We start from the raw sequence: 21,417 nt of genomic DNA, 5'->3' as shown, positions 1-21,417 counted from the left end.
TTTAGAAGTGTATTATTCACTTATCAGTTCTTGAGTTTGAGAAAATTCATTTAGGTATTGTTATCTGAAGTCTCGTAGTCTGAGATTTCACTTATACAACCAATTTTACCATCATCGTTAAAGACTAGATTTTTACTCTCTGTCTCTACATTCATTTCCTGGTTTGTCTGGTATTTATGAAACGTCTGTATCATTTCTCTTCTCTTTGTCATTATGAATGAAAAATGAAAGATCTCAATTCTGGATTAGGGTGGGCCCTAAATCCAATGACTAGTGTCTTTATAAAAGAAGGGAGAGGGAGGTTTGGATGCAAAGATACAAAGGAGATACACAGAGGGAGGAAGGCCGTGTGAAGATGGAGGCAGGGATTGGAGTGATGCCGAGGAATGCTAAGGGTTGCTGTGAGCCGCCAGAAACTGGAAAGAGACAAGGCAGAATTCTTCCCTAGAACCTTCAGAGGGAGCATGGCTCTGCCAACATCTGAGTTTTAGACTTCTAGCCCCCACAGCTGTGAGAGAATAAATTTCTGTTGTTTTAAACCACTCAGTTTGTGGTAATTTGTTATGGCTGCCTTAGGAAACTGATACAACCTCTAAGAAATTATAAAAGTCATGAAATAGTAATTTTTGGAAATAATTAAAGCTACTCAACAGAGAAACTCAAAAATTAAACCTGGGCATAATGGACCCTGGCAGTAAACTGAGGGTAAAATAATCATCCATGACTACTGTACAGCCATTAAAATTGATGATAAAGCTTTACAACATGTTAAAAGAAAAAAAGTGGTTATGAAACAGAAAGTAGAATTTGATTCCAGTTTATATAATGTGTATCTATGTATGCATAGGAAAAATATACATCAACATTCAATTTGTAAGCAATGGCTATCACTGCTAATTTTTTTTCCCTAAACTTGTCCCTTTTTTCATATTTGAAAATCTAGTGTTTGTTACTTTTATGATGAGAAGAAATTACCTATTTCCATTTTCTGGGGAAAAAATCGGTTTGGGCTTTAAGTTGCTTTCCTTCCAGTTTGATTAGTGGGTTGCTTTGTGATTGGTATGAGCAATCCTAAACTCATTCCCTTGGGTTATCTCATCAGTTCAGATGCTGAGCTCAGAAGCCATGAAACATTCATACTCAGGATGCACTCATCTTGTTAAGTGACTGTGGTAAGAGTGTCAACATGAGAACCTGAGTTAAACTGAGGTACCTTTTATAACTGGGTGTGAAACTGTCTTCCCATCCCATGTGATTTTCTCATTCTTTATCCGCTTGAAACTTAGGAGCTTATCGGAACTTTAATTTATACTCATTTGATTTTCAGGAGCTTTTTGATTATGGCCATTTTATTCATGCCAAGCATTTTCATGTACCTCTGTGTTTCTGATGCTCCTCTGTGTAGCATTAGACTGCTTTTTCCATATCTACTCATTCCTCAAGGCCCAAATGAAGTATGTCTTCTTTCTTGACTCCTTCTCTGGTTTACCCTCAATAGAAATTATTTTTCTTGGGACCGGCCCATGGCCAAGTGGTTAAGTTCGCGTGCTCTGCTTCGGCAGCCCAGAGTTTCGACAGTTCAGATCCTGGGCGCGGACATGGCACTGCTCATCAGGCCATGTTGAGGCAGCGTCCCATGTATCACAACTAGAAGGACCCACAACTAAAACATACAACTATGTACTGCAGGGATTTGGGGAGAAAAAGCAAAAAAAAAAAAAAAAGAAGAAGAAGATTGGCAACAGTTGTTAGCTGAGGTGCCAATCTTTAAAAAAATTTATTCTCTTTTTCTTTTTTTCTTATTGTACTCACCTATTTCATGTCCTAAAGAGAAAAATGTTCTATTTAGCCAGTTTGTAGTTCTATTCAAATATGTCTGTTTCATAGATTATAAATATCCTAAATATTTATACCTATTAAAAGTAGATAATTCAGTACATTTTTCTACTGAATTTAGTAAGTATTGTTAAATTGAATTTGTAAAGCACAAATTCTCATTCTTTTAAAATTTTTCCTGTACTGTTTCTACTATAAAGTTGAGCTCACAACAGGCATTAAGTATATGTTAATCACTCCTTTTACTCTATTTCGTGGAAATTATATCACCACGAAACTTACTGTTTCCTAAATGTATGTGAATGATGTTGGTTCTTTATGTTATTCCCTTGATGGTGAGACCTTAAAACAGATTTCTTCTTTTAGTGTATTATTTATGTTAAAAATTAATCCTGTTTAGCTAGAGATGTGAATTAACAGACTATTGGTATAAATGACTCAGGAACTTCATTCTTTATCACCTTACCAATTTCATGATTTGTGTAATACAGCCAGGGGATGAGCATTTCAGGCAAATTGAGCAGCAAGTACAGAGGCTTTTTTTAATAGGAATGTTTAGCTGGCTTGGGTACAGTACAGAGAATGTGAATATTTGGATTAACAGGGGTTGGGTAGAGCAAGTGAGTTTGATGGAAGTAGATAAGTATAGAATTTTATAATGATAGGTCAAAGACTCTATGCTTTGGTAAGAAGAGAAGTGAGGAAATAGGGGTAGAAGGTGATGATGGAAAAAGTAGTGGTCTTAAAAAATTGGAGGTGTTAATGAAGAATTGTTGATATGGAAGTATTAGAGTAAAAACCTGGACGAACACAAGGTGATGGTCACAGAATGGTGTGAAATTCCTCTCTCTAACTTGGCATTTGCTCAGCTCCCCACCTGTAAATTAAAGTGCCCGTTGTCTTCTGGGTTAGCTGTTATATAACCCCCTCAATGTTTTTAAAACTAAATTCATCATCTTATTCCCTAATTTTTCTTTTTTTTCTGAATTCCCTATCTCAGGAAATGGCACTACCATCCTTCCAGTTGTCAAAGCACCTACATAGGTATCATTCCAAATTCTTCTTTTTCCACAGCCTTGCGTCTTTTTAGTCATTTGCTTCCACTTCCCTTTGCTTCAGGTATCCTAAACAGCTTATATTCTAATCACATCATCCTGTTTCACATATTTGTGTTCCTTTGCATATGTTATTTTTCTCCCTAGAATGTCCTTTCCCCATGCCTTTGTCTAGCTAACCCTTGCCCATCAGTCTAAACTCAGCTTAAAAATGATCTCACCCAGAATCCCCACCCCCACTGTCACCACCACATCTTTCTTGCTCAAATACCTTTCTTCTATATGCCCATGTTGCTTTATTCTTATCTATTTTGTAACACTGGAATCATTGATTTTTTTTCTTTTTAGCTTAGACTCTGAGCTTTTGAATTTAAAATTAAGGACTGTTTTATTTAATTTTGTAACTGTTACTTAATACAGAATAAAGACTTAAATATCTGTTGGAAAAAGGTTTCTATCAAGTCTGCTTATTAAAAAATATTGAAATTTTCTGTTTATATGCTTATGTGCTCATTAGCCTGTAAATTCCTCAAACTGTGTCTTGTTCCCCTTTGTCCTCTTACTTTTTGTTTCTACCACTTGCCTGATCCAGGGCTCAAAAATCAATCTCAATTTGATTGAACATTTGTTGAGAGCCAACTGTGTGCCAAACACTAGGTTAGGTGCTGAGATACAGAGGTGAACAAGACAAATATGATCCCAACCTTCATGACCCTGTACAGTCTAATGAACAAGATAGGCATTAAATATGAAATTCAAAATGTGGTAGTTGTTATAAAAAAGATTGTCCTGAGAGCAAGAAGAGCATATGGTATTAATTTGCTTTTCTTTAATTGCTAGTTAAGTTAGGTATTATTTGCATGGTGATTTAATGTCTCTGTCTAACGTGTTAACTCTGCAGTATCTGCATGCTGCCTCGGAATTCTAAACATCAGGTTCTTACCTGTTTCTAAGGTTTGCATTCCTTTGTGAGGGAATTGCTCCACCAAGCGTGTGGGAGAATAGCCCCACTCTTTTGTTATCTAGTTCACTGAGGTCTGGCTAAGCAGACAAAATATCTGAAGGATTGAATGCTTTTGGAATAAGCAAGTTTGGTGTGAGTTTTTAAAAAAATCCCAGTCAATCCCTTGAGTAATGATATAAATAGAACTCATTTTGCATGAAATGCAATGCCTGTTGGCATTGTCTAAAAGCAAATGCAGGTTACTATAGTGAGACATCAAATTAATCCTTACTAATTTGACCAATATGGAGGATAATTGGAGCTATAAAAAGCAAAACTGATATTGTTACTTCTTTCAATTGCTGTATAATCTTGTCCAAATTCTATTTTGCCCAGGTGGCTTTAATTACTTTTTTAGGAGGAGGGGGAAAAATCTCTGTTTGTTGCATGTTTGCAGAATTTAGGTTGGGTTGGCAACAGAGAGAATTTATGTCATTTTGACTGGGTTTTTTTCCTAGCTTGTTTTCTTCTACCTAAAAATAACTGTGCGTACTCATTTATTCAGCAATAATTTTAGTGTTCACCCAAATGGTATGTAACTGTGTTGGATACCAAAGAGGATGTTAAAAATATGAGACAGCCCAAATGATTGACATATAAAGGGTAACTGGTGCTGTTACAGTTAAGTAGCTACTGAGATAATGTTATCCCTGTCAAAAAGTACTGATTTTGCCCAAGCGAATGGTTCTGTTAATTGAAGGAAATATAGCCAGAGAGACTTAAATTAGAATTCTAGCTTCTTTACATTCTGGTTTTATATGAGCTTGTTGTCTGAACCTCCACTTCCTAACTATAAAGATAAATTATAATAGTCACCTTGCAGAGTTGTTGTGAGAATTACATACTGTGTAAAGCCCAGTGTTTATCACAGTTTGACACTGAGCTAGTAAGTCCTATGATGATGGTGGTGTTAACAACTGGGACCTAGAGAAGCCAGGGTGGTTATAAAGGACTAGCTGAAGAAAGAAGCCAAGGTGGTGTAACCAGAAAGAATAGCCGACAGTTAGTAATCAAGTTGTCTTAAAACAGTAACAGAACTGGAGTGTACACAGAAGCAGAGAATTGGGGCAAATAGTGAGTCTGCCAGGATTCAGGCCTCGCAAGACAGGTCAGAAGGTTAAACTTCTGGAACAAAGGAAAGGATTGGAACACAGAAATCAGACACCTGTCGGAGTTTGAAGACCAAATCAGAAATAACTATGAGAACAGATTAGGTCACGATCTGCCCTAAGAGCTGGGGTCGGTTTTGTTGACAGTGAAGCGTCACTGTGTTCTGGATTCTTTTGTTCTTTGAAATGGGTCATTGCTGTGCCCTTTCTGTGGTTCCAAGAGCCCCACACTTCACCTCTTGTACTCTAGTTAGGACAAGATTATAACTTCAGTAATTAAACAACATGATAAGGCAATGTATGAATAAGTTCTTTTTGTTATTTTTGTTGCTCAACTTTATTGAGTATACTTTACATACAATAAAAATGCACCCATTTTATGTGAACAGTTCAATAAATTTTGACAAATTTATAAACCTTTGTAACCTCTACTTTGATAAAAATATAGAATATTTTAATCACCAAAAAAAATTCTCTCATTTCCCTTTACATCAGTCTCTCTCCCCAGCACCAGGCCCTAGGCAGCCACTGATAGGCTTTCTGTCATCACAGATTAGATTTTCCTTTCCTAGAATTTCATATAAATGGTATTTCTATAATACTTAATTTATATTTATATAAATGGTATCATACAATATTTACTCTTTTGTATCTGACTTCTTTGACTCACCGTAATGTTTTTGAGATTCATCCAGTAATTTGTTCCTTTTTATTGCTGAATATTATTCCATTACATGGATATACAGTTTGTTAGTTTGTTCATCTTTTGATAGACATTTCGGTTGTTTCCAGTTTGAGGCTGTTATGAATGAAGCTCTGTGACAATTCATGCACGGGTCTTTGTGTGCACCTATGTTTTCATTTCCCTTGAGTAAATACCTAGGAATTGCTGGGTTGTGTGGTAAATATATGATTAACTTTATAAGAAACTGCCAGTTTCATAAGCACTTGTACTATTTTGTATGCCCACCAACAGTGAATGAGAGTTCTATTTACTCCACATCTCTGACAAAAATTGGTGTTGTCAGTGTGTTTTTTAAGTCATTCTGGTAAGTATATGATAGCTCCTTATGGTTTTAATTGCATTTCTGTGATGACTAATGTGGTCGAACTTTTTTTCCTTGTGTACTATTGGCCATTCATATATCTTCCTTTGTGAACTGTCTTTTCAATTCTTTTGCCCATTTTTATTAGGTTGTTTGTCTTCTTATTATTGAGTTATAAGAGTTCTTTATATGTTCTGGATATTAGCGCTTTATCAGATATATGTATTATAAATACTTTTTCCCAGTCTGACTTTCTTTTCCATGTTTTTAATGGTGTCTTTTGAAGAGCAGATTTTTACTTTTGTTGTGTGTACTTATCAGTTTTTTCTTACATGATTCATGATTTTATGTCTTATTCAAAAGGTTGCAAAGATTTTCTCCTATGTTTTTTTCCTGGGAATTTTATAATCATAGTTTGTATATTTAGATCTACTAGTCTGTAAGTTCCCTAAAGTTAAAGGCCATGCCTGATTTACGTCTTTATTTTCTATAGTGGTTGGTAGTCTAATCAGTATTTGTTGAATGAAGAAATAATTGAATATGACTTCATGGTAGATAATGACAATTGTAAGATAAGGATAGATAGGCAGGCCCTAGGCTGCTGTATCTATTTCTTCTATTTTTTTTTTAAAGATTTTATTTTTCCTTTTTCTCCCTAAAGCCCCCTGGTACATAGTTGTATATTTTAGTTGTGGGTCCTTCTAGTTGTGGCATGTGGGACGCCATCTCAACGTGGCCTGATGAGTGGTGCCATGTCTGCACCCGAGATCTGAACCAGAGAAACCCTGGACCGCCGAAGCAGACCGTGAACTTAACCACTTAGCCACGGGGCCAGCCCCTGTCTGTTTCTTCTTGATGGCTGTGATCTGTGGGCTTGAATTGCTTCTGTGCTTTTGACTTATTTCATCAATCTCTTCTAATTGGGAAAAAAATCTATGTCAGAAAGTGCATTAACAAACTTGGGATAATAATATATGGGATCTATTTAGATACTTTAAAGTACCGTTATTATATGAAAGTAAATTTTCATTTTATATTTCCTTGTTGGTGTGAATTCCTCTTTGCAGGAATTCAGAAAATTTTGTGTCTTTTAAAAAAATCAAAATTAAAAAATTCACCTGTAAACAATGTACATGAATTATGGAAGCCGCTGAAACTCTTCTGTGTATTTTACATTACTGAAATAGATTTGCTTCCTTTTATACAAAATAAAAGGAAAGTTCATCTTTGCTCCTCTTGAAGAAATGGCTAATAAAGAAACTCAGCCATGGTTTTTGCTTCTCTCTCACTAGTAGAAATTGATGACAGATAAGCTTAGTCACATATATTGGTTGATATTCACATTATTTGTATTTCTCTTTATGTCAACACCCCCTTTATTGTCTCATGATATAGCCCTACACTGAAAAAATAAAACTTGTGATTTGCCACTTGAAGCAGGTGCACAGGAAAGATAAATAGACATGTGTCACATAAATCTCTACAACTTGGAGAATATGCAAAACGGGAGCCAGCCTTATTTCACGTTTAAGAGGCAGATTTAGTATGTGAATTATGATAGAGATTGGGAGATAAAGATAAAAACCTAAAGGTTTTTCTGGAACCTCATTTAGTGACTTTTACTTAGTTTTTCCAACTGGGTAATTATTCTGTGCTTTCCTCCTGATTCTGCTTCAGGACAGTATAGTGTGAGGTTAAATGAGAACATCTGCACTCTAGGCAGACAGTACTTTAGGAACTACTATACAGAGAATTATCTTAAAATTTCTCATGCATGCCTCTTGTAGCCAAAATATGTGTTTGATTTGATAATACTGGTGTTTCCTATATAGCTGTTGAGAGTTGGGTGTGACTTGGGAATTTGAAGATAAATGCTCAAATAGTTCAATCCAAAGTCTCTCTACCTTTTGTGTAGATCATCCCATGATCCATATCATTAAGAGTATTTGTTTTCTGTATCTGTACAGCATTCACTGTTTCTTTGTGGCACTTAGAGACATATTTCTAAGTGACGCCAAATGAAAAGATGGAGGCACTATCCGTTTCATCATGTATCTGTTTTGAATATTCCTTCTTGGGGAGCCAGGCTCACTGAAGAATAGTTGGTTCCTTCTCAGAGTTATACATGCATATGGATGAACAAGAAAATGTTAATAGAAGCTAGAAACATGATTTACTGAATAATTCTTAGATTGTGCATCAGTGCCTTTCAGAAAGAGAGCCATTTTATCAGAAGAGCAGAGCTATGCCTGCAGGCACGAAGTAGGGCATTAATTTTATAAAGCCACAGATGTAAGAGAGGGAAGGAGAACCACAGAGGCCTGGCATGGCAGAGCAATAGCTGTGGGAAAAATAGAATGCATATGACTAGGCACTGGAACAGATTCAGAAGCTGTACCCAACAACTCTGTCCTCTGTTGATCTCTTTGCTCATGTCCCGTATTCCGAACACACATTTTTTTTCAGTTGATTATCTTCTGTATTAATTGAGATTTCAACAGTCTACTTTGGTACTGGAAATTATAAAACTTACTGCAATGATGGAAATGTCCTGTATTTGGACTGTCCGGTATAATAGCCACTAGCAGCATGTGACTGTTGAGCACTTGAAGTGTGGCTAGTGTGACTGAGGAACTGAATTTTTATTAATTGTATTTCTTTTTAATTAATGTAAACTTAGTCATATGTGGCTAGTGGCCTCCATATTTGAGCAGTGAGGTTTAGTTGGCCTCTGCCCAGATTGTAGAGCATTGAGGTCACCTACGTCATCTGTTTTTGGAGGTTTCTGGGCTGGATACTTAACTTGGCTAAGCCTCGGTTTGTGCAGTTGTAAAATGAAGTGAAATCACCCGCCTCATAGGGTAGCAAGGATGAAAGAAAACATGGATAAAGTGCCTAGTGGACAATTAGTTTCAGTAAACTTTTAAAAATTTTATTGTGGTAAATACACATAACATGAAATTTACTATTAGTGACATCATGCAAGCAACACACTGTCTAGTGCCAGAACATTTTTATTACTCCAAAAGGAAACCTCATACCCATTAGGTAGTCACTCCATTCCCCTTTCTCCCCAGCCCTTGGCAGTCATTCTTCTACTTTCTGTCTCTGTGGATTTGCCTATTCTGGATATTTCATAGAAATGAAATCATACAATATGTGGCCTTTTGTGTCTGCCTCCTTTCATTTAATATAATGTTTTCAAGGTTCATCTATATTGTAGGATATATTAGTACTTCACTTTTCTTTATGGCTGAATAATAGTCCAGTGTATGGATATTCCACATTTTGTTTATCTATTAATCCATTGGTGAACATTTGGGTTATTTCCACTTTTGGGCTATTATGAATAATACAGCTTGGAACATTCATGTACAGGGTTTTGTTTGAACACTTGTTTTTATTTCTGTGGGGTACATACTCAGGAGTGGAATTGCTGGATCATATGATAACTCCATGTTTAACTTTTCGAGGGATCACCAAACTTCCACAGCAGCTGCACAGTGTTACGTTCCCACCAGCAAATACAAGGAGTTTCTACACACCCTTACCAACACATATTATTGTCCATATTTTTAAATTATAGCCATCGAGAACCTTTTTAAAAAGTGTATTGATTAGGGAGAGATCTAAACTTTTTTTAAGAGTAGTGGTTCTTAATCAGGGGTTCACATAATAACTACTTGTGGAACTTTTAAATATACTCATGGCTAGGACCCTCCCTAAATTTTCTGAATGGAAGTCTCCAGAGGTAAAGCCTAGAATTAATACTCCTCATTAAGAACCATTGTCTAAGGTAGTGGTTTTCAAAGTTTGGTCTGGAGATCCCTGCGGCCCCCTGAAACCCTTTCAGGGACATCCTTTGAGATTAAAACTATTTTCATAATAATACTAAAACAGTATTTGCCTTTTTCATTCCCATGACTATACCATGAAGTTTTCCAGAGTCTTCATGACATGTCATAGCACAACAGATAGCATAAGCAGATGTGAGAATCCAGCTGTCTTCAACGAAGCCAGATATGAAAGAGATTTACAAAATGTAATTCTTACGAATTTTTATTAAAAAAACATTCTTCATGGCATGTGATGGGAAGTGTAAGAGGGATACTCTAGGCATGAATAGATGCAGTCGACAAAACGTATATCTTTTTTGGAAAGATGATTTTAGTGACTTATTAAGACAGGAGGATAAATACTCAGTTAGAAAGAACAGTCAGCAAATTGTGACCCTTTAGAAAAATGTTATTTTCTAAGACCTCATATCCAGTCAGTGAGTCCTATGAAGAGCTCATCACTGCAGGAATGATGAAGCAGGAATAATTGTTTTAACTTGTTGGTTTCCACTCTGGTTCTTTAGCAGGTGCTACTCTGTTTACATAGAATAAAACTTACTGTAATTTTTTTCATGTGGTAATATTACAGTTTCTCAAAAAATGCAATCTTTGCTAATTAGAGAAGTTCACCTGATCTAGTCCTTTTCAAAGATTTACTTGTTGCCTACAGAGTAAAAACTAATATGTGGGCAATCACTTTTCAAAAAACTGAGTCTGTTATCTCCTAGTGCCTTCTGTGAAAAAATTATTTCAGAGAATAGAATTTTTTGCTTAATAATCGATGTTCTGTTTACCATCTTTCTCCTCTTCTTTTTCTATCCTCATCCCCATTCCAGTGCTGTTTCAAAGATTCAGTTTGGGGATCAGCATATTTTAAGGAAAATGACTTATTTGCTTATTTGACAAATATTAATTGTCTAGTGTGTGTAGGGCACTTGGTTAACACAAGATACTATAATGAGCCAAAAAATAGATAAGGTTGCTCATGAAATTTAGAATCTAATGAAAGAGATGGATTATTAAACAAATAATCACATCCAAACATGTCATTTTTTTTTATTTTGAAAGGTGCTATGAACAGTAATACGTGGTGTTATTAAAGAGTCTAATGGCAAGATTGACTAGGAACATTGGAAGAAGACTGAAGCGAAAGTGAGAGATTAGGAGAGGCATGGGTTCTTTTTGTGACAAGTGAAAGGATCAACTAAGCAGATGGATATGTGCTTCTGGAGCTTAGAGAAGAAGTCTGGGCATGAGATAGAAGTTTGTGAATTGTGTGCCAATAGGTAGTTAATTGAAATCATTGGCTGAGGTGAGATCATTTAGGGAGAATGTATACAGTAAGAAGAGAGTCTAGGACCAAGTTTTGAGGAATGCTGGTGTGCGATGAACACCCAGAGTAGAATATAGAAGGAGGCAGAGATGGCGGTCAGATAAATAGGAAGAAAGCTAGGAGAACATAGTATTAAATATTTCAAGAGGAAAGAGTATTTCAAGGAGTATCAAATAAAATCCAGACTCTCCTTGCCATGGCTTACAAACAAGGCCCTCTGTGTTCTGATCCCTTCCCACCTCTTGACCTCATCTTTTATCATTCATCTGCCTGCTGGCCTACTTTTGTTCTTTAAAAATGTTAGCTTCAGGGCTGACCTGGTGGCAGAGTGGGTAAGTTCATGGATCCCTTTCAGTGGCTTGGGGTTCATGGGTTTGGATCCTAGGCACAGACCTACCACTGCTTATCAAGCATGGTGTGGCAGCATCCCACATGGAATGGAGGAAGATTGGCACAGATGTTAGCTCAGCGACAATCTTCCTCAGGCAAGGATAGGAAGATTGGCAACGGATGTTAGCTCAGGGCCAGTCTTCCTTGCCAATCAATCAATCAATCAATAAAATAAAAAAATAAAAATAAAATGTTAGGCTTTTTCCTACCTCAGCATCTGTGTGCTTGGTGTTTCCTTTGCTGGAATGTCATCTCCTCAGAAAAGAGTAGCCAACCCTCTACTCCCTTCAGCAGGATTGTTGTCACACTCCATTCAACTTTAAATCTCATTATAAAGTTAAGATTAAATTTTGCCTGGGCCTCAAATTCAGTTCCAAATCAAATATTTAGGACATGTTAAACAAAATTAATTTTGCAGAAATATTTAGCAATAATGTTCAAGAAGAATTTTTAGATTTTATAGTGCATCCTCCTTAATAAGGCATCTTGACATGAAATGATGAAGTGGTGAGAGCTACGTCTCTTTTATACAGTTCCACCAAGTGGATTGCAGGATAGAGGAATAGGGGAAAGCTGAAAAGGAGGTGCCTGGGGTCCCTTCTGTTAGGCGTATAGAAATAATGAGTGACAAATATCTCACAGTATTGATAATCCAATGGATGCAGTACAGTAGTAAAATAGATAATTATTTTCTGAATGATAGGAATACCACTTGACAAAGAATATTTTAAAAGCCAGTTTAAAATTGTCTGTGAGTTCACTTCAGCTTAATAAACGTTTACTGAACCGGCAATAAAAAAGTGATAGGCAGTTGGGAGTGGGGGCCCTAAGGGAAAGTTGTGGATCTACCTTATGCTGAATGGAAAGTTCTTGCCCAGCTAAAGAACAGTAATTCCTCTATCTCAAAAATATAAAGATTAGCTCTTAAATTTCAGAGCCAGAAAGAATAAATGGCCAAGCAGTCAGTGACCATTTTGTAGTAATCCACTTGCCAATTTAGGGCTTCGTAAAACTCCACACAAGGAAGAAAATGACCTTTGTCAAACCTTTTTTTGGTAACTTTACTTTTTATTTTTAAAAAGCCATTTTTGTAGCTATCGTGGTCGATGTGTGTTGAATGTACTTTTGTTATCTTAAACATCAACTCCAAGCTCATGGACTTTCCTTATATGGCTTTCCTCTCTCCATAATTTGGCACAAGAATGCTTTCTAGTGCTGACTGTTTTCTTTTTCTGCTGGTCTCTTCTCACAGCAGTGCTGGCCTTTCACCTGGTTTTGTATCTTATTTTAGAAATGGCCTTGTTCTCAGACCTTACTTTAAATGTTGGTTGGCCTAAGCCTTGCTGCAAATGGCTTTCATTTGAAGACAGAGAAAAAGAAAAAAAATCAGCATAAATTAAAATAAGAGCAACTTCACATGAACCTAGAAACAAAATTATTGCAAAAGATGCTAGAGAAAAATGCCAAGCTGCCCCCATCTCCCACTCATGTAAGAATTTGAAGACCAGAAAGACGAAATGATTTGCTAAAGGTTACAAGATATTGATGAAAACTTATCATTTTCATTATTCACATGAAGGCAATGTATCCTAGAAAGCTGTAATTTTAATATGTAAAGCAAATAAGCTATTCATAAGGAAGGGAAATATATCAAACTACTTACCCTAGTTATCTTTTAGAAGGGAGGCCATATTACAAATTTTTCTTTCTAATTTTCTGAGTTTATCAATGTCCAGTTATGAGCATAATTATTTTAATTTCATGTTTAAGGCTGTGACCATTAGAGTCAGATCTGGATTTGAATCTGGCCTCCACCACTTCTTAGACTATGACTCTATGACTTTTGGGAAAGCGTCTTAACCTTGCTGAGCTTCAATTTCTTAGCCTGAAAAATAGAAGTAACAATACACACTTGATTGAGTTAACTCTCAGGTTCTTACATCTATTGCCTGGCCCACAGGCAGCACTTGCTAATGGTACCCACTGTCACTACTACACCACCACCATCACAACTTTTATAATAGGACACTCATTACTGAATGATTTAAACATTCATTTGCTTAAAGACGAGAAACTGAATTAGGCAATTTCTCAACATACCCTCCAGCTCATTATATCCTTCCGTTAAATCAAAGGAAGCACTGTGGCCATCAGTTTTTACTTACCCTATTAGAATGATGCTTAACTCTTGGGTCCCTCATTCAGAGCCTGGTCCTTACTTTAATTAAAATAAAAATCCTTGATCCTCTTCTGTATTTTATACTAAAAAGCTTACCTTCCGTTTCTAGGGAAAATCACTAACCATCGTTAAATAAAAAATTCCTATTGCCACTCATCTTGGAGCACCCATGTGAGAAGCAGATGCCCTTGTGACTTGAATTTGTGGTTCGTTTTAGAAACCATGGTCTTCCCTGTGCCTAGTACCTTAATAGAAAAAGCATGTCTCTTCTGAACAGCAATCCCATTGGCCTTCCTTGTATTTCAGGAAGATAACTAACTGCCCATTTCTTGAAAGTCTCCCTCAGAGCTCCCAAAGTAAATTTCACTTGTGCCACCTAGTTTTTATGTTATGCCTTGGAAAATCTCAATAAAATATCCTTTATTGTTAGTGGACATCCATATACATAATTTCTTATGATGCAATACCAAAAAGAAATGTTATTTTATTTATTTAGATACACTGTTGCCAAGCTACCTAGAGATTGCACAGTCACAGATTGGAAACTCAAGGCCTTAAAATTCTTCAGTTTATTGTTTGGGACAGACCTAGATTGTTTGACCCATTTTAGGTACTAAGTAACAGCCACAGTAAAGTATATCTGAGTATTTTTCTGTACATTATTTGTAATGTTACTATTTATGAAGATGTTGTGCTTTTCCAGTTTACAACTGAGGAAGTCTGCCATCATTAGTACTCATTCATTCAACATGAGCACCTGTTTTATGTTAGGCACTGGAGATGCAAGTATGAATAAAACATGATTCCTGCTCTGGAAGATTTCATAGTTTATTGGGGGAGAAAGATACTGAAATAGATAATTACATTTCAAAATGATACATTCTGTATACTAAATACATGGACAAAGTGTCATAGTCATATAAGATTACAAAGAGAAAGTGACATTTGAGCCAAGTCTTGAAGGATAGATGGGAATTTGCCATTTGGAGAGAGAGGAGCAGGCCCCTGTGGTAGGGAACAGCCTGTGCAAAGGCCTAAAGGCATACGGGGGGGGCTGTATAAGGAGAAGTCTTCAGGGTGGCTAGAGAAAAGGCTTTGTGAAGGAAAGCTGGGTCAAAGGTAAGAGTTTGAATTTTATCCTTTGAGCAGTGGGGGAATCATTGAAGATTTTTAAATTAGGGCTGATAAAATCAGAGTTGACTTTGAAAACTCTTAGTAGTTTGGGGATGGAGGAAGAAAAACAGGTGTCAGACACCAGTTGAAAAGCTGTTGTGTTCTGGGGCTAGCCCAGTGGCATAGTGGTTAAGTTCACGGCTCCACTTGGGTGGCCTGGCGGTTCGCAGGTTCGGATCCTGGGCACAGACCTAGCACCGCTCATCAAGCCACTTTGTGGTGGCATCCCACATAAAATAGAGGAAGATTGGCACAGATGTTAGCTGAGGGCCAATCTTCCTCACACACACACACACACACACAAACACACACAAAAGCTGCTGGGGCCAGCCCGGTGGCGCAGCAGTTAAATTCATACATTCTGCTTTGGCAGCCCAGGGTTCGCTGGTTCGGATCCTGGGTGTGGACCTATGCACTATCAAGCCATGGTGTGGCAGGCATCTCACGTATAAAGTAGAGGAAGATGGGCACAGATGTTAGCTCAGGGCCAACCTTCCTAAAAAATAAAATTAAATTTAAAAAAAGCTGCTGTGTTCCAAGCAAGACCCAAGAGTTTACACTAAGACAGTGTCTGGAGATAAAGAAGTCTCTAGATTTGAAAGAGTTTTCCTAGGTCAAAACAATATAATTTTGTGATCAATATGATATATAGGAGATGTGGGCAGTGCGGAAGAGGTGGGGGATCTGGTTTGGGTGACTAGCTGAATTAAATGAGATTAACAGCTGGGGAAATGTAAAAAGAAAAGCATAATTATTCATTATTCTGTTTTTTGTTTGTTTTTGGGAGCAGGGCAAGAGTTTTCATTTTGCACAAGGTAGGTTCAGCGTTTTCAGGAACAGTCTAGTAGGCAAATCTGGATCTGAATCTTGGGAGAGAGGTCACCATAGTAATATTTTTGAATTCCTACTGTTTATTTTTCCATTAAGAACTAAAGTTCTCAGAAGTTAACTGATCATGGTCTCAGGAAGGTGGCTATAGAACCAAAACATAAATTTCTAAGCTTATTACCATCTAGGCCTTAACTAAAATGGCTTTTTGGAAGAAAAAATAAATCTCTTGTTTTCCACTGTAATTTTTGTATTATTTCATTTCCCAGAGTATCTTTACTTAAAAAAACAATGAAACAAAACAAAAAAAGCTACTGGTATATATACCCACAATTCATCTATTTTCTGCACTATGATTTCTCATCTTAGTGTTATCTGACTGACAGCAGACAAATGAAGAGTGCTCAGAATGATAGCTAAGGAGCCCTGAACCTCTTGTTTTAGTCTAGCAAAACCTTAAATTTCAAAGATTAGGTAGTCCTCAAGAAATGTTTTATTACTTCGCATTTGCCTGATCTGATCTCAGCTGTTACCCTGTTTCCATATAAGGGGGACTGACTGTAAGGGTTAAAGAATGGAGGTGTTGTGTCCACTTCTCTGCAGGAATTTAAAAATAAGAATTTCTTTGTTTTTCTTTGGATTGTTGAGCTATAGTCCTGTAAAGTAGACAGTTCTTCAAAATCCACCCTCACCCCCAAATTTCCAGGCCATTCAGTGTTGATTGAAGCATATAGGTGGTTGTGAAGAACTCCAGTAGACTTTGAACAAGACAAATCACCAGACACATTGGATATTCTTTCCTCACATATTTAAAAAATAATTAGCACACCTTACCCACACAAAACTCCAGTTGAACTGTTACTGTCTAGATGGTCTGTGTGGCTTCTTGGGCTGTGGTATTTCCCTTGACTGTGTTCTTGATTGCTGTGAAATGTAGCTGCCTGCTGTTTAAGGCAGCTGCAGTAGAGTGCCCCCAGAAGTGGTTCTAATTCTGTATTTAGTAAGCCACAGGGTTTGTAAAGCACTTGCAAATTCCTTTGGGATAAAGTGGTTTCTATAAATGTAACATTTTTAATGAAACTATTATTATCATCCATTAGAGAAATATAGCAGCTAATATGTGTGGATCTGTGGACAAGACAGGCATAAAACTTTTTTCTTAAGAGCTCACTGAGTATTTTAAATACTTAAAATTAATCACGTGGATCCTATTTTTACACTCTGAATCTTGAATTGCAGAGCTTTTACTCAAGTGTTTACCTTTGGTCCAACATTCCGAGCAGAGAATTCTCAGAGCCGGAGACACCTGGCAGAGTTTTATATGGTAGAAGCAGAGATTTCTTTTGTTGAGAGCCTTCAAGATCTCATGCAGGTAGGTATTCGAGTTTCAAAATATAGTCACATGTCACTTAATGACGGGGATATGTTCTGTGAAATGCGTCGGTAGGAGATTTTGTTGTTGTGTGAACGTCATAGAGTGTACTTACACAAACCTAGACGGCATAGCCTACTACACACCTAGGCTATGTGGTACTAATCTTATGGGCCCACTGACATACGTGTGGTCTGTCACTGACCGAACATCAATATGTGGCACATGAGTAGTTTTCTAAATATCAGGCATCTGTGACATTAAAGTGTTTCTCTATACATTTTTACCTCGGAATCTGTGCCTTACAAGTGTTCATAGAATGAAGAATATGGAGAACTAGTTAATTTAGTAAACATCTACTGAATGCCTTTGGTGTAATGATAGTATAAAGTACAAGAATCAGACAGATTTAAGTTCATATCCCAGCTCTGCCATTAATTTTGTTATGATGTTACCTAACCTTGGTAATCTTGAGCTTCCTCAGCTATAAAATGAGAAGAATAAGGGCCACCCCCGTGGCCGAGTGGTGAAGTTGGCATGTTCTGCTTCAGCTGCCCAGGGTTTCACCAGTTCAGATCCTGGGCACAGACATGGCACCACTCATCACGCCGCGCTAAGGCGGCATCCTACATGCCACAACTAGAAGGACCCACAACTAAAAATACACAACTATGTACTGGGGGGATTTGGGGAGAAAAAGGAAAAAATAAAATCTTTAAAATGAGAATAATAGTACCTATTCCATAAGGTTATTGTGAGGAGTACATGAAATAATATATGTAATGTAAAACACCTAATAAGGGGTCTGGCACATAGCAGGCTCAGTAAGTAGTAGCTCTTACTATTTGCTGGGCAAATAAATAAAACATCTTTATTGTTAGAGAAATATCTATGTAGCTATGTTAGAAAGCATCCACAGGAGCTCTCAGAGTTCTGTTTTGGGAGCAAGGGATAAGGCTGGAGAGAGAGTCAAGAGTCAGATCATGAAAGAAAGACCGTTTTTTGGTTTTTTGGTTTTTTGGGGGTTTTTTTGGGTTTTGATGAGGAAGATTGGCCCTGAGATAATATTTGTTGCCAATCTTCCTCTTTTTGCCTGAGGAAGATTGTCCCTGAACTAACATCTGTGCCAGTCTTCCTCTTTTTTGTATGTGGGACACTGCCAAAGCATGGCTTGATGAGCGATGTGTAGGTCTGCACCTGGGATCTGAACCTGTGAACCCTGGGCCGCCGAGGCTGAGCATGCGAACTTAGCCACTACAGCACTGGGCCGGCCCCAAAGACCTTGTATTTAAATGCCATGCTAGGGAGTTTGAACTTAATCCAAAATGTAAAGGAGAAAGAGTTCTCAATTGGGAAAGGCCATGGTCAGAGTTATATTTTAGAAACATATCTCTAGTAGCAATATAAAGAATGATTTAGAGAGAGATAAAAATAGGGGTGGGAGCCCTTTTAGGAGGCTGTGGCTATAATCCAGATAGAGCATACAAGTTCTGGAGTTGGTTGGACCAGGATTTGATTCTTAGCTCCACACTTACTTGCTAAGTGACCTTAGACAAGGGGCTTAATTTCTCTGAGCCTCAGTTTCCTCGTCTATAAAATGGGAATAATAATTCATACTTTATAGAGAAGTTCAGAGGATTAGACAGATAATAAGGCACTTAGCATAATTCATGGCACTTTAGTAAGTACCCAGAAATTAACTGTTGTTATTTTGAATTCTCTATCCAATACCATTTTGGTTAATATTTTAGTTTTGATCTGTGATTTCAGGATGTTTATTTTAGCACTTTTCATCATCTCACTTTTATTCATTTATATGTATATACTGATTCACCCAGTAAATGACCCAATTCCACTTTAAACATAAATACCACGTATACCACCAAGTAGAATGGACTCACTATTTTGTTATCTTAGGTTGGATTTCCTGGTAAACAATTTCCGAAGCAGAGATTTGCATGCAGGGGACTATTGGGGAAATGCTTTGGAGAACAGCACCTGTAAGGAAAGGAGGGCAGCACCATGGGCTGAGGGAGAAGTTGAACTGTGATGCTTTTGCAAACAGGGGCCTTAGCCAATTCTGTGAGCAAGTTTGGAGCTGGAATGGTCCTTCATAATTGTACCACATGAAGGCAAGAAGGGGGTGGGCCTTTGTGTCTCCCCACTTCATCCAGTCTTTGAACACCGGCTTGCCTTGGGAAGAAGCTAACCTTGGGTAAGACAGCACTCTTAGCCCAGACAGGTCCTGAAGTAGAACTCAGCTGAGGACCATCAGCAGTTAATATTCCCAGCAGATAAAGCTCTTGATCCTGCAGGAGTGTTCTGGCCACCCGCCACAGTATCCACTTACGTGCTCCCACTGACTTAACATCTCCCACTGATTGTTCTAGATCAGTGTCCCCTGGGGAACATTTTTGGTTGTCCCTACTAGGGAGTGGGCAGGGGTGTAGGGGAGAGTGGTTGCTACTAGCATCTAGTGGTAAAGGCTTAGGGATGCTGTTCAACATCCTACAATGCACAGTCACCTTCCCCCAACGAAGAATCATCTGGCCAAAAATGTCAATAGTAACACTGTCAAGTAACCCTCTTCTAGATTTTAGGGAGTCAGGATCTGAGTCTCACAAGGAGTCAGTAAAATCCCTTAAGCAGCTTTCAGTTTGAGCCCACTACCCAATTCTTCATTGTTATTTTACTCAGGCGATGAGAGTGTTGTAAGGAGTTGAACCACACGTTTCACCTCCCTGTTTCTGCCTTGACCCTGACTCCACTGGCCCAACATAGATACAGAGGAAGGTTACAAGACCACACGTAAATTACGTTAGAATATTACACCTTAGGATCTTTGCTCTAGAATTATCTATTCTTTAATTAAAGAAGGCTTATTTCTTTGAGACTCCACTGAATGGTACTCAAGGCATACACTGTTGAATGATTTAATTAATTGAAATATAAACTTTTTTCCTAAAAACAGAAGAAAAAAGTATGCTCCACCCCCAAAAGTAATCTCCTCCTTCTCTTAATTTTATCCTTTTTATAAATTACGTTCTGTGGAAATTATCTCAATGAAGAGTCAGCCTCTTAAATATTGAATCAGAATATTGTAACAAAGGATTTTTTCCACTCATGAAGTATAAGCAATTAAATATTACTATTTTAATGCCATTGAGTAATATATTTTTAAAAGCACCTGAGGGTTATTCTAACTCTTCAGTTAAGCTTCTGTTTTCTTCAGTATATTTATAGAGCATAGTCTGAAAGTCAAGATTAGAGAAGCCAATGATTTTCTTCTTCAAATGGAAATTTACTGCTCATGAAAGACACCGACTTAACTACCCGAGTGGTCAAAGTCTTTGTCCTACAGAGAGGCGTACTGTGTCCCTCAACCGTGCAGGCATTGTACCCAATCTACCTGTTCTTTTTTCCTCTTAATACACGTCGGCTTTTTTTAGTGACTGAAGGATATGACCGGTCATAAATCATTCAGTTACTTAGTGATTCCTTCATCTCACTGCTAGATTGAAGGTGATATAGGCTCAAAGTAAAAGATCTTTAGCTTCCTTTTGCTCTTCTTTCGTCAACTTATTCCCCTACAGAATAATATTTAAATATAAAAATATAAAACATGAAAATATTTTATATATCTATTAAAAAAATAAATATATCTGGTCGTCGCTTGGCTACTAAGTACTTTCCTATATCTGATCATTATTAAATTACTTGAGTAGAAGCTTATGTCCCCACTGTGTTTCCAGCCTTGGTAGGGTATACCAGTGATGCAAGAGAGGAAAGGAAGATTCCTGCCTCTGAGGCAGCCTGTACTCTGTAAATGTATGTATCTTTATGAGTACGATATTTGGAGGGCCTGCTATGATCTCACTGATTTCAAAGCAAAAATTTTAGGGGTTTTTTTTGTTGTTTTTTTTTAATTTTAATTTTTTCTTGAGGAAGATTAGCCCTGAGCTAACACCTGCCGCCAGTCCTCTTTTTGCTGAGGAAGACTGGCCCCCAGCTAATATCCGTGCCCATCTTCCTCTACTTTATATGTGGGATGCCTGCCACAGCATGGCTTGACAAGCAGTACGTAGGTCCATGCCAGGGATCTGAACCTGTGAACCCTGGGCCACCAAAGCAGAACGTGCGAACTTAACCGCTGCGCCACCGGACCAGCCCCCCAAAATTTTAATTTTGATTGAAAATGTTTTAGAAATATCTTCATTCCACTTTTTCCTTCTAAAAACAAGTTTTTCCCATGAGACT

The 21,417-nt window shown here is 37.5% G+C and overlaps 1 protein-coding gene across 3 annotated transcripts in view; it reads left to right on the top strand.

Moving 5' to 3' along the window:
- Positions 1-21,417, top strand: part of NARS2 (asparaginyl-tRNA synthetase 2, mitochondrial) — a 102,506-nt gene that overhangs the window by 56,918 nt on the left and 24,171 nt on the right. For all 3 annotated transcript variants that reach the window (XM_046637966.1, XM_046637965.1, XM_046637964.1), the window contains one exon: positions 17,028-17,160. In XM_046637966.1, coding sequence (XP_046493922.1) covers positions 17,028-17,160 — 133 coding nt within the window. The remainder of the gene's footprint in view (positions 1-17,027; positions 17,161-21,417) is intronic.

This window comes from Equus quagga, chromosome 14 (genome assembly GCF_021613505.1).
Source record: "Equus quagga isolate Etosha38 chromosome 14, UCLA_HA_Equagga_1.0, whole genome shotgun sequence".
NCBI lineage: Eukaryota > Metazoa > Chordata > Mammalia > Perissodactyla > Equidae > Equus > Equus quagga.
Note: the sequence above shows the minus strand (reverse complement) of the source record. Positions and strands in the feature narration are given on the sequence as shown.